The following is a 14896-nucleotide window of genomic DNA, read 5'->3' on the forward strand; positions in this document are numbered from 1 at the left end:
TTCTTAAACTGCTTCTGGGGATTCCACTTTGGAGTATTGCTTTGTGAGTCCCAACACAGGTGTATTTAGAAATCTTCATATTTTAGATATCAATTGAATATGTATACCCCCAAGTGCTTCACATTGGAATACATATTGAAACATGTATTGTTAAATTAGACTAAACTGAATGTGACTGTTGTTTATTTCTTTGTAAATTTATTGAATTATAAAATACATACAAAAAAAAAAAAAGGGCAGGTGTCGTATTTGTCCAGCATTCACAAAATAAACCCCCCACTCAGACCAAGAAACATCACCAGTCTCCCAGAGGTGTCCCTTTCATACTTTTTCACAGTCCCTCTCTTCTTCAACAAGATTTCCCACTATTCTGACTTAAACAACATAGTTCAGTTTTGCATGGCTTTTAAGCTTTATATGAATAAAATAATGTACAATACGTGCCTTGCTGTTGGCGTATTGTTAAACATCACATCTCTGAGATTCATTCAAATTGTTGTATACAGTCATACCTTATTTATTCTCATCTCTGCAAGGCTTTCAATGACATAAATATACTACAACCTATGTATGTATTTTATAATTGATGAATATTTGTTAATTTCCAGTTTGGAACTATTAGAAATAGGCTGCAAAGAATATATAGATGCAAGTCTCTGGCTGAACATATGTTTATATTGGGGTAAGAGGTTTGAAGCCTAGAATTGAAAATGTTGTATTGATAGGCTCATCTCTACTAACTACTGCCTATAGCAGTATATGAGAGTTATCAAGTTTATAAATCTTTTCCAAGAATGAATTCTTAGTTTTGATGTTTCTCTACTACATATCTGCTTTCTATTTATTTGATTTATATTCTTATTTTTATTTCTACTTTCTTTGGATAAGATTTACTTTTATTTTCTACTTTTATGGGAAAAATGATAGCTTACTGATTTTGAGTCTTTCTCCTTTTATAATATATGCATGTATCGCTATAATTTTTTAGTTATGTGCTGTATTATTCCATTTTCATGGAATAATACATTCCCAAGATTGGGAAATTTATAAAAGAAAGAGGTTTAATGGACTCATGATTCCACATGGCTTGAGAGACCTCACAATCATGGCAGAAGGTGAAAGGCATGTCTCACATGGCAGCAGACAAGAGAAGAGAGCTTGTGCAAGGAAATATATAAGGGAAACCCCTGGGAGACTCCCCACTATAAAACCATCAGATCTCGTGAGACTTATTTGCTATCATGAGAATAGCACAGGAAAGACTCACCCCCATGATGCAATAACTTCCCACCACATCCTTCCCAAAACATGTGGGAATTGTGGGAGCTACAATTCAATATGAGATTTGGGTGAGGACACAGCCAAACCATGTCAAGTGTCCCTTAAGCATACCCCAAATTTTGATATGACATATATTTCTGATCATGAAGTTCAAACTATTTTCTAATTTCTTTCTTTCTTTTTTTTTTTGTTTTTCTTTTTTTTGAGATGGAGTCTCCCTCTGTTGCCCAGGCTGGAGTACAGTGGCATGATCTCGGCTTACTGCAACCTCAGCCTCCTGGGTTCAAGTGATTCTCCTGCCTCAGGCTCCTGAGTAGCTGAGACTATAGGTGCATGTCACCACACCTGGCTAATTTTTGTATTTTTAGTAGAAACAGGATTTCACCATGTTGACCAGGATAGTCTCGATCTCCTGACCTCATGATCCACCTGCCTCAACTTCCCAAAGTGCTGGGATTACAGGTGTGAGCCACCGCACCTAGCTTACTTTCTAATTTCTTTTGTGATTTCTTCTTTGATTCAACAGTCATTTAGAAATGTGTCACTCACTGTATTTTACAGAAAACTCTATTAATTGTTAAATCCACAGTGATTAGAGAACATTTTCTAAGTGACTTTATAACTGTAAAGTATATTGAATCTCAACTGATAATGTACAACAACCTATCATATGATCAATTTTGCTAAATATTTTATTTTCACATAAAAATGCACATTATGTCAGTGTTGGGCAGTGTTTTATATCTGAACTGTTGCTCAAAGTTATTTCATTGTGCCGATATTCTATATAATTACTGATATTTTTGTTTGCTTGATGTATTAGTTAATGGGAACTAACACCTCCTGCTATCAGAGAATAGGTTCTTTTCCATTGAGTCATGTCAATTAATGATTTATATGTTTTGATAAATTGTTACTATGTATTTATAGATTTAGTATCAATATGTCTGTTGAATGGACCTATTTGTCATTCTGGGGGTGGAATGAAAGTCTATTTTGTTATGACAGACAGAAAACAATAATTTTAAATGTGATTTCTTTATGTAGATGACAATACCATTTTATAATATCTAAAATATTTATTTATAGAAATGTAGCATGAGATCCAGTTTGTCATTGCAACAAATTATGCAATTAAAGCTAGAGCAAGAAAGCCCATTAATTATACTATATTAAGGTTTTTACTAAAAACAGATAAAAGAACCACGTATAGTTTGAATATATCATCAATAAACAGCTAATCAAAGCACTAATTTATTAAATAGCATAAGTCTTAAGTCTAAATCATATTAAACTAATAATTTTTATAACTAGGTTTATACAAAATTTCCATCAAAATTCTATGAAGCAGTAACATAACCTGTTCTATATTATTAAAGTACCATGAAGTCTCATAGCAATTAAAATATTACTTAAGAAATCAATATTGGCACATTTAACTAAGACATTAGTGTAAGGATATAGTTTGACAGTTTGGTAGTAGATCATGTTTGCAAATATTTCAACATGTGACAAAACAGTAAATGCCACCTTACTTGGAACTAATTAACAGGAAGATTTAGTGATATATGTTTACACTTAATTTAGTTATTTAAAAATCATTTTAATATAGGAAATTTGTAAGAGTAAACTCTCCAGCTTGATACTAATTAGTATTTGTTTTGCTGTAATGAATATTAAGCTAACCCATCTCTAATTAATATCACAGACAATAGAGACAGTCTATCAGCACAATATTTTGTATAGTTTTTAGACTATTGAGCAACATTTTCATAGTAGATTATGGAAATGTGTTGTAAAAAACAAAAACACATTTTTGGTTTGTTTTTGTTTTTCTTTTTGAGACAGAGTTTCTCTCTTGTTGCCCAGGCTCGAGTGCAATGGCGCGACCGCGGCTCACCACAACCTCTGCCTCCTGGGTTCAAGCGATTCTCTTGCCTCAGCCTCCCAAGTAGCTGGGATTACAGGCATGCACCACCACGCCCGGCTAATTTTTGTGTTTTATAGTAGAGATGAGTTTTTCCCACATTGGTCAGGCTGATCTCGAACTCCCGACCTCAGGTGATCCACCTTCCTTGGCTTCCCAAAGTGCTGGAATTACAGACATGAGCCACCACACCCGGCCAAAGAAAAATAATTTTTTAAATATAATCTATTTTCCTTATTTATAATTTGAATAAGAATTTGTAATTTTATCACAGACCAGTAAACAATTCTGTGAAAATATTTCTATGTAGGGAAGATTTTCAAAAGTTTAAGTTTCGTATGGTTTTCTTAGGCGTAAATACTGCCAGATTGCTGTGACAATATTAATTCAAAATATGTTTAGATTTTGCATATTGATGTCTATTCATTATTCTAAGAGAATTTTTTGTTATTATTTCTTTTGTTTATGCTCCTCCTCTTATATTTTCACAGATAAATATCAAATGTACAAATGATATTGGATCAGCAATGACTGAAGAACAGAAAAGGTGATTGGTGGACAAGGAGAAACATTTTAATATTTCAGGAAAAAAAAATCTCTGCTCAAATATCTTTTCTTCAGAAACGCATATTAGCTTTCATTTGTGTAACAAGTGCTCAGTGTTTCATTACTCTTTTCTTCCCAAGTCTTCGATCGTTGACACTTGACTGTAATTTTTTCATCCAATCTTGTGAGGGAAAGACTGCAGGGTTAGGTTAACACAGTGATTCAAGACAAATGCCAAGTGCGTGTCTTATGAGACTTATACTCTCCATAGAGAGAATCACAGAAGCATGGAACATGGTGATATATATGAGTGTGGTGCCGAAGTTCTACAGATGAATGTAGATATATTGAGTTAGGCACTTAAAGCAATTGCTTTCAGTCATCTTGATGATAAGCAGTCAGAGATGAGATGTGTGCATTTGAGATGAAAGAGCTTGGTATAAATTTAAATCAAATCCAAAGACTGACATTTACCTCATTTTGGTTGGAGAGGAGAGGAATACATTTAAGATTGAGAAACAAATTTAAATACTTAAGACTAGTTTTAAAAATTTGAAAATTTCTGTCACAGAATCCTCACTTAGATTCACTGTAGAAAAATGAGTTGGTGACGGACTCGTGTGTTTGTGGTTAGGTAAATAGAAGACTTCCTTGATCATGGACAGAAGTAAGATGAGTGTGTGAAGATAAATTAGGAGGCAATCATTTGATTATTTAATTAGGAGAGATAATAAGGAGAATAAGGATCTTATGAGAGAGAAGGTCTAATAAGAGATAATAAGATAATAAGGATCATAAAGAAATATACTCATAGTATAACAAGGTTTATTTAGTATGAATCACATTACAGATAGAGTAAAAACACCGAGTGGACAGAACACTGTGATACATAAAAAGTCAGAGTCCTACTCAGTCAGTCTACTGACTATGAGATACAACAAAACATAAGTTCAGCTGAAGTGGGTGGATGGCCTGAGGTCAGGAGTTCGAGACCAGCTTGGCCAACATGGGGAAACCTTGTCTCTATTAAAAATACAAAAATTAGCCGAGTGTGGTGGTGGGCACCTATAATCCCAGCTACTCGGGAGACTGAGGCAGGAGAATTGCTTGAACCCAGGAGGAGGTGGAGATTGCAGTGAGTTGGGATGGTGACACGGCACTCCAGCCTGGGCGACAGAGCGAGACTCCGTCTGAAAACAAACAAACAAAAATAGGTAAATAAAAATAAGCTCATCGTAAACTGCTGTGAATGTAGAATTTCAAGGGGATTTATTTTCTTTAAATTATGCACATGATTCAGTGTAAAACGTCTCCAACGTCTTTTAATAAGTAAGTCAGAACAAAGCAGGGCAATGAGACAAAATAATAACAATAATAATAATGAGAAGTATTATACAACACATTGTTGGCCACTGAAATATCTTGAGCAATTTGATGCATGAGGAATATCCCCTAGCCCCAAGCATGCCAATAAGGATTATCACTTAATACCATAGTCTAAAAAATAAATACGGAGTGGAGATTTTTATTGTACGCAGTGCCTAAAGTATTACAGCTAACTTCATCAAATAGTTACCCTCTTCTACAGGGCAGAATGCTTTCACAGTTGGGTATTTACCTTCATGATGAATGTGACTGGAGACAGAGGAGGTGATAATGACCAATACTTATTAGTGTTTGAACCAACACCGAGAATGCTTCCCTAGTTGTTTGCTCAAAATGAGCAAGGAAATAAAGGTGGAAACTCAAGTTTAATGTTATCTGCAACAGTAGGCTCTGCTGCAATCCCTGAAAATGACCAGAGCTTAATCTCATGTAAAGAACATTCAGGCCGGGCACAGTGGCTCATGCCTGTAATCCCAGCACTTTGGGAGGTCAATGCGGGTGGATCACCTGAGGTCAGAAGTTCAAGACCAGCCTGGTCAACTCGGTGAAATTCTGTCCCTATTAAATATACAAAAATTAGCTGGGTGTGGTGGCAGGTGCTGTAATCCCAGCTACTCGGGAGGCTGAGGCAGGAGAATGTCTTGAACCCGGGAGACAGAGGTTGCAGTGAGTCGAGATCACGACCTTGTGCTCCAGCCAGGACAACAAGAGCAAAACTTCATCTCAAAAAAAAAAAAAGAAAGAAAACCACTTATCAGCTTATTACCAATGTAGAGGTCCATTTATCTCTGGTCTTTGACAACTGCTGCCCCATCAAAAGTGAAAATTTATTCTATTGCCTTATTTTATTTATCCAAAATAACTACTTATTAAAAATAAGGGCCTTTCTTACCCAAAGAGGAAAGCTTTGAAATATTTAAAATAAACTTATTGTTCTAGTCATATTCAAAAGGCTATTACTTCTGCATTTTATCAGTGGATTTTCAGCCATAAATATACTATATACGTGCTCTTCTTTTGCCATTCCACCAAATAAATAATAATAACAAGAATTCAGCATTAGAAATTTACAGAACTGTGAAATTAGTCTACCACAGTTTCTTAGATTGTGGCAGAGGACATGAGACTCCTGGGTCACAGATAAAGGATTTTATTAGTCACAGAACAGTAGGCAGCATGATTTTATATTTACATGCGCTTCTACCTGTTCCCACAAGCCCCACTGGAGCAGTGGGGGAGGGAGTCCAGGTGGATTGCGCATAGGGAGACTGTGCAACAGCTGAGGAGTTCCAAGCTTAGGGAAACCACATTTTGTGATGAGGCTCCCAGCAAACTGATCAAACTCTTCCCCAGAGGGAGAAATCATCTTTATTATACTCATCAGAAAACATGTCTGCCTTGTGTCCCAAAGAGAGCCACTATTTCTCTCATCTGAGGCTTTTTGCTATACAAAAGCTTTCACAAGACATATAAAAATATCATGGAGATTTGCCTTCCAAAAACAAACATACACCAACACATTTGCAACTAAGACAGAGAAATCAGAAATAGAAGAGACATCCCGGATAAAAAGTATGACATTAAATAGGCCCAGGAAAGCTAATCCCTCTTTAGCATTGCATATGCCAATTCACACTTACAGTCATTCATATCTTCTTCATAACAAGCTTCTTCCTATCATGTGCATCTTTCTTGAAAGTGCTCTTGTTTTTTGGCCATTGGCAGAATATCTGAGTTGTTTTTTTCTGCACTGTTGACCTTTTATCGAACTCTCTAATCATATTTATCCATAAACACCATTTATCACCATAGAAATATTTTGTGATTACTATATGCAAGTTAATGGTGTAGATGCTGGAAACCAAGAAAATACTATGCTCATCTGTTTTTCAAAGGAAAATTGTTCTTAAAGAAATAGAAATTAGCCACAGGTACCTAAACATTAAAGAATATACACTGAATAACATGTATGCCAGATGCTATAATGCAACAGAAAATAAGATCTCACAGGCTTTACTGGTTTTCAAAAAGATTTTACCTTTTACAATGATCCAAAACTAGCTTTTTTTTTTTTTTTTTTTTTCAATTGGAGACATTACCCATTTCTGTTGGTTTGATCTTGATATCGATTTGTAGCCTCAACCAAAATGTATGGTCTGTTTAATCTTCATCAGCTTTATAGTAACTTTTTCCCATGGTGCCCCAGAATAGATTTCCTACAATTTACAGCCACTCTGCTCTTCGTGTATCGGAATTGGCACTGTACACAATATCTCAAACAGTAATTCTCATCACCTAAGAGTACAGACCTAAAGTAAAACAAATCCACTGTCCCAATCAAGCAGGACCTCTCAAGCAGCTCAAGACTAATTGAAAGTTTCTCTTGCTTAATATTTATCCTCCCATCGCCAATATTTTGTAAAAGCATTCTGTTGCTTTTTTTAAAAAAATGTACAATTCTAAACAGCAATATATTTGCTTAATAGATTTTCACGGAGAATGTATGGTATTTCATTTGTTTTCACATTTGGCGCAAGTGTTTTTTGTCCTCAAATAGCAATTTATCATATTCAATAAATTCCACTTGCCACTATTATTACCCTTAGCGTGCTTGTCTGTTTTTTTTTTTTTTTTTTCTGTTAATAGGTAATTGGTCATTATGTTGTTCTCCTCTTTGCTTTCTTGATTCTCATCAAGAGAGTTGAATACAGATAATGTTTTAACAGTAATAAATATTGGTTCTGAAATAATTATATAATTAATTTTAGGTTGATTGAGTTCTTCATTGGTAAAATAATTATATCATCTACATGGTAAGAATTTACAAGATATCAGAATGTCTTTTACCTTCTGCTGCTTCAGTGTGATTTTGAGATACTTTATTAATAACCCTTGAGAAATTTTAAATATCTCTAAGTACCTACATCTACATAGAACAGAAACATTGCTTTAGATAAGTTAAAAATTAAATGGAAAAGAAAATCGTTCAACTCATTAAGTCAGTACTTCTATTTTAAAACATTGTCAACAGTTTTGACTATTTTTCTTTTTCTCTTCTTTCCACTAGTTTAGTTTGCTTGATTGCTTATTTTTCTTCAGTAATTATTTTAAAGTATTGATAGATTACTCTCAATGTGTCAAGGTTTAACATAATAAGAATCCGATGTGGGAAGCAATATATAGTCTTCAGACATTTATGTTCTAAGGGATTCTTTAATATAAACATCAAGTGAAACTGGCTTTCTTTTTGATGCATGTCATACTTACGTAGTGCCTCTCTTCACATGACTACTTTTCAGAATAACTATTTTCTTATTATACAAGTACTAGGACTTATTGTAAAGATTTTGACACCCGAGAGAAAAATTTTGATAAAACATAATCATAAAATTGCACTTTCTGAAATAACTGCAGACAACAGTTTGATAGTTTATAGTTGCACATCATTTTAATCAAGTGTGTGTATGTGTGTCTGTGTGTATGTGTACACTTGTCTCTTATCTCAGTGGGGGGTTGATTCCAGGACTTTCCAATGATATAAAAATCTGTGGATGCTCAAATTTCTGATATAAAATGGCACAGAATTTGCATATAATCTACACATATCCTCTTGTATACTTTAAATCATATCTAGATTATTTATAATACATAATGCAATATAAATCTTATGTAAATACTTGTTATATTGTATCATGTGACAAGGGAAAAACTTCTGTTCATGTTCAGTACAGTTGCTTTTTAAAACTATTTTTGATCTGTGGATGACTAAATACATGAATATGAAGCCCATGGAAACAGGGGGCTGACTGTGTGTGTATATTATATATTACATATTATACACCTATAAATTTCTTATAATTCTGCATGTTATCTTTTTCCTGCAATTTTTCCACAACATTATTTAATGATTGCATAGTATTCGACTAGAGGGATTTTCTATAAAACTAGTAAATAATTTTTTCTTCAGATATTATTGCTATTTTTAATCATCTATTTTAAAATATTACCACAATGAATATATTTTTAACCTGTGTCTTTCCTTCATATTGTTATGATATATTCCTCAAATTGCTGAATGAAACAGTAGGAAAAAACAGACACCACCATGCAGCTAAAGATCTCAGTTTAAACTTTCTAATTTTGTTCTCATTTTACTAAGCTGTGATTTACTCAGGCAATTATTTATACTAATATAAAGAATCTCACTTTTGATGAGTTACAAGTGTAGTTGATTAAGCTCATTAAGAGTGATACCACTGATTCTTATACAATAACCTTGAGGAAAAGACACCAGTGGTGAGACCTCTGGTTTTGGTGTCAGAAATAGGACTCTAAAGATTCCGAATATCAGATCTGCTCTGGTACTACTTCTACAGATACTCTGCTTCTTCAAATCATCCAGCTGAAGATCAAGTCTTCCCCTTACCAGATGTTTTTGGTAGGTTGCACAATGATAGTAATATCATGGTACAGGAGGAGCCGTTGCCAACTGATACATCACAAGCCACATGCAACCCAAAAGTGCTACTGGACTGTTTTTTTGTACCTAAAGAACAAGTCTGGAGAAATGGGCAGAAGATTACTTGAGGGCGTTTTTTATTTTATTATTTCCTCACTTTCAATAAAGAGGCCTCTGCTCTAAGAACCTGCATTGAAATATCAGGAACAACTGTTTCTCTGTGTCTTTGCTCTTCAGCTGTATTCAAGAATCATCTGAGACATCAAAATACCATATCTTGACTCTGAAATTAGCAAAATGGCTTGAATTCAGACAGTGCCTTTCTTCCATGGGAGTGGCTTGTACTCTCTCTGAATCTCATATTTTCAGGAATCTTTTAACATTTACTACTTCAGCCTGAGCCTTCTGCAGAGTCATTTAGTGATGTTTGCATTAAGTCAAACAAGCTGAGGAATTATGACTCATTCTCCTTCTAAAACAAAGTTATCTCCTCTGAGCTTATTTTTCATAATACTGTTCTAAATATCTAGCATATTAGAAAGTATTTCAAAGCCCAGATTAAAAGACACATTTTCTGGAACGTTCAACAAATGCTTTTTAAAAATTTGTTCATTCATAGTACTTCATTTACTCCATTTGCAATACTCTGGCATAATATTCATTTTTGTAAAATATAATATGAATAGCAATGTTAATAAAATTAGCAATATCATTGTAGTATTTTACCACTTTCAAAGCACTTTCATAAGGATTGATGTATTTGGCATTCATGTCAGCTCTGTGAGTGTGAAAAGAATTTTTCTCATCCTCATTTTATAGATTAGAAAACAGAGGCACAAGAACATAAGTAGAACCCTTAAGTGCAGAAATGTTAAAGGAAAGAATCAGAGGCTGATCCTCAAATTTTTTATTAACACTTAAAACAATGCCTGCCAATATGTCATGGGTCTTTCCTTTATTATTGGTTGTTTGGCGCATTTATGTTTTCAGTAATCAGTTTGAGCTAGAAGGAAATTAGCAGTTTATTTTTCTGCAAGTCTCAAATCAAGATGCACATTCATGCTCAAAAATTACTGTGTCTTTCACAGGTAAAAGCATTTTAATTTGTAACACCTAGACAAATAACCAAAGTTGTCAGACTTTACATGCTGCTATTCTGCTCAGCAACCACTTATATTTCATCTTTTATAACTTCTGTAGAACACTTCATCTTGCACACAGTCCATTTTCATCTTTTCAGTATTATTAGGAATATATACAGTAGTTCATAGTATCAGAATTTCATGCTTATATAATTGAGTCATGGGTAATTAGGGTGATGCTTATTTTTGCCTCAAGTTAAAAATTTTCATTTTTCTTTCTTTTTAATTCCTGGGTCAGAGATGTAAGCAGAAACCTGTATAATTACCCAGTGGATTACAGGGTTTCCAGAATGTCTATTAAATTTAAGTCATACAATGTTTTCTTTTTTAAAATCTGTAAATTCAGAAAAATATAAAGCACTTCAGAGCTATAATTAATGTAGTCAAGGTTTATTTTAAACCATGTTGCTTAACCTAGTTCTTACTAACAACAGTTTTAGTCTCTATTATAAAAATATAACAAATTAAATTTTAACTTGATCATTATATTGCTGGTATTTTAAAACCAAATTTTTTAAAAAATTACACTATTTCCCCCAAACACGTGATTAATAAATATATCTATCAAATATCCCTTATGTATTAGATATTCAGCCAGATAATTTAAGAGAAAAATAAGTAGGACACGTTCTGGTTTGGCTTTATTTCTATTTTTATTTTTATTTTGAGATGGAGTCTCGCTCTGTTGCCCAGGCGGGAGTGCAGTGGCCCAGTTTCAGCTCACTGCAAGCTCTGCCTCCTGGGTTCACGCCATTCTCCTGCCTCAGCCTCCCAAGTAGCTGGGATACAGGCGCCCACTACCTTGCCCGGCTAATTTTTTGTACTTTTGGTAGAGACGGGGTTTCACCATGTTAGGCAGGATGGTCTCGATCTCCTGATCTCGTGATCCACCCTCCTCGGCCTCCCAAAGGTCGAGGGATTACAGGCGTGAGCCACCGCGCCCGATGGTTTGACTTTATTTAAGACAAATTCTGAAGGAGGCAAAAATAGCTAAAGAAAAATATAATAAATGCTATAATAGATGAGTATGTATGTTACTTCAGTAAGGCAGAGGACGACGACACACTTCATCTTCCGGTGAATTGGTTGATAGAAGATCTTTCCCGGAAAACGTTGCTTTTAAGCAGAATCCTACAGCGTTTGAAACAGTTTGCCAGGTACACCAGGTAGGAGAGAGGATATTATGGGAAGAAGGATGAGGCACAAAGATAGAGATCTGAAAGGGGTAGATTATTCAGACAAAGTGAGAAAAGTATTATTAGAGGAGAAAAAAAGGTGAAAGGTATGGGGCAGGTAGGCTAGCTGGAGAACATTTTTAGATGTTAAATTTGAAAGTGCAACATTGAAGTGTGGATGAAGTGTGCCTCTCTACTGAGGGAGGCAGAACTTGGTTTGAATCCTGCTCCAACTCTGTAGTAATGGTTTGACCTTGCTCAAATTATTTGACAGCTATAAGGCTTTGGTTTTCATATGTTAAATATTGAGCTAAATATGTACAGTATACCTTGTATGAGGCTTATAGGTTTAAATAAAACAACAAAATTTATATGATAAAAAGATGCTCTATATCTACCCAAATTTTAGCAATGACTTCTGAAATTATTATTGATATTATCATTTTTGGGGCTTTAACCCATAGGAAGGTCATCCTAGCAGCTGTATGGAGAACAAATTGGGAGAGGAAAGCACTGTAATCCAGAGACATTTTCAATAAGATGTTACAACCATCTAGGCCAAAAAACAAAGGTAGCAGAGTGATACTTTAATAATAAAACACAAAACATTATCTCAACTTATTTAGTGCCTTGTATCATAAGAGCTTTGCATGAATTGTTTTGATGTAATGCCAAAAATAGCCCCGTAAGTTAAATTTGTGTATAGGTTCTCAAGAGAAACAGAATCATATTCTATTTATTATACATATTCTATTTCTCTCTATATAACTTTCTATTAAGTATATAATATACATATTATTTTATATATGATAAAAGATATTTCTTTCTCTCTCTCTCTCTACCTCTATCTCTCTTTTTCTTTCTAATACACAGTTGACTTTTTTTTTTTAACTTTAAGTTCTGGGATACATATGTAGAACGTGCACATTTGTTACATAGATATACATGCGCCATGGTGGTTTGCTGTACCTACCAACCCATCATTTAGGTTTTAAACCACACATGCATTAGGTATTTGTCCTAATGCTCTCCTTCCCCTTGCCCGATACCCCCAACAGGTCCCAGTGTATGATGTTCCCCTCCCTGTGTCCATGTGTTCTTGTTTTTCAACTCCCACTTATGAGGGAGAATATGCAGTGTTTGGTTTCCTGTTCCTGTGTTAGTTTGCTGTGGACTCTTGAACAATACAAAAGTTAGGGGCACTGTCACCCTGCGCAATAAAAATCTGCATATAACTCTGGGCACCCTAAAAATGTAACTAATAAATAAATGCTTGTTTTTGACTGAGAGGCTTACCAATAAGATAAACGGTCAATTAACCCATATTTTGTAGGTTATATGTATTATATACTGTATTCTTACAAATAAAGTAAGCTTGAGGAAATAAAGTGTTATTAAGAAAATAATCAGAGGCTCACACCTGTAATTCCAGCACTTTGGGAGGCTGAGGCGGGAGGATCAAGAGGTCAAGAGATCGAGACCGTCTGACCAACATGGTGAAACCCCATCTCTACTAAAAATACAAAAATTAGCTGGGCGTGGTGGCGCGTGCCTGTAGTCCCAGCTACTTGGGAGGCTGAGGCAGGAGAATCGCTTAAACCCAGGAGGTGGAGGTTGCAGTGAGCTAGGATAGTGCCACTGCACTACAGCCTGGTGACAGAGTGAGACTCTATCCAAAAAAAAGAAAAGAAAGAAAATAATCAGAAAGCAGAAATACATCTATTATTCATTAAGATAAGTGGATCATCATAAAGGTCTTCATCCTCTTCATCTTTACATTGAGTATTGAGATTGAGGAGAAAGAGGAAAAGGGGTGGTTGGTTTTGCTGTCTCAGGGATTGCAAAGGCAGAAGAAAATAAAGTCTGTAATATTGGAGGGTCAGCTGCACGTGTGTGTGTGTGTGTGTGTGTGTGTGTGTGTAGCGAGAGAGAGAAATTATTTTAAGGAATTGTTTGGTTCACATGATTATGGTGGCTGGCAGGTCAGAAATCTCCAAGGCAGTCAGCAGTTTGGAAACTCAGGCAGGATTTCTTTGTTACTATCCTGATGCAGAATTATTTCTCTAAGAAGCTTCAGTTTTTCTCCTAAGGCTTTCAACTTATTGGGGTTCTCCTTATGGAGGATAATCTGCTTTACTTGAAGTCTACTGAACATAATTGTTAATCACATGAGGAAAAAAAAAAAAACACAAACAAACAAAAAAACACTCCTTCATGGCAACATCTGGTGTTTGACCAAAAAACTGGGCGCCATACCCTAGCCAAGTTGACAAATAAAATTAACCATTGCAATAGGACCTGAAGAATATGATTTGGTATGATTAATTGAAAATATGTCAAGTGTGCAAGAAGAGGCAGTGGAAGGTAGAGCTGGCATCCAAGTACCTGGATATGTGACTTCATACACAGAATATGTCACCCCTGAGCTGTGCTGCTTCCTATTAGAAGCAGATATAGAGAAGAGAGAACCCAGGTGAAAGCTTTGTCTACACATAGAAAATGAGAAAGAAGAAAGAAGAAAGTTGTTTGTTGTGGTTTAATTTAAATGACTAAGTGGCTGGTAGAAAGTTCTGAAAAGGAGTGGTGGTAGAGGATGAATAAATTGTCCTGTTTTTGAATCAGTTTCCTTTTCTGCCCTAGAGGACACTAAGGGTTAAATAACATAATAAATAAACATGTTGTTTCCCTAGATTAAAATCTTTGATGAAAAAAGAAATCCTCACTGTTCCTTCCTTCCTTGTGTAGTATCACCCCTGCAGCCTGAACTATCTTTCCACATTTATCCACTTCTAACACCCAACTCACCCTTCAAAGTTTTAGATAGCCCAGCTTCTTCTTTGTGAAGCCATCAGTGAGTTTCCAACATCACTTACGCATTGTCCCCTGTGCTTCTGTAGGGCACAGCTTTAGTAATGCTGGAATACTCCTCAGCAAACTCCTTGAGATGGAGAAACATCTCATCCAGCTTTGTACACTCTGC

The 14896-nt window shown here is 35.1% G+C and overlaps 1 protein-coding gene across 1 annotated transcript in view; it reads left to right on the plus strand.

Annotated features, from left to right (window-relative positions):
* LOC111546718 overlaps positions 1–14896 on the plus strand; it is a 76184-nt gene that overhangs the window by 43666 nt on the left and 17622 nt on the right. Inside the window, exon 2 of the mRNA XM_026456553.1 lies at positions 11785–11907. Within this exon, the coding sequence (XP_026312338.1) occupies positions 11785–11907 (123 nt within the window). The remainder of the gene's footprint in view (positions 1–11784; positions 11908–14896) is intronic.

The sequence above is a fragment of the Piliocolobus tephrosceles genome, chromosome 4 (assembly GCF_002776525.5).
Source record: "Piliocolobus tephrosceles isolate RC106 chromosome 4, ASM277652v3, whole genome shotgun sequence".
Classification (NCBI taxonomy): domain Eukaryota; kingdom Metazoa; phylum Chordata; class Mammalia; order Primates; family Cercopithecidae; genus Piliocolobus; species Piliocolobus tephrosceles.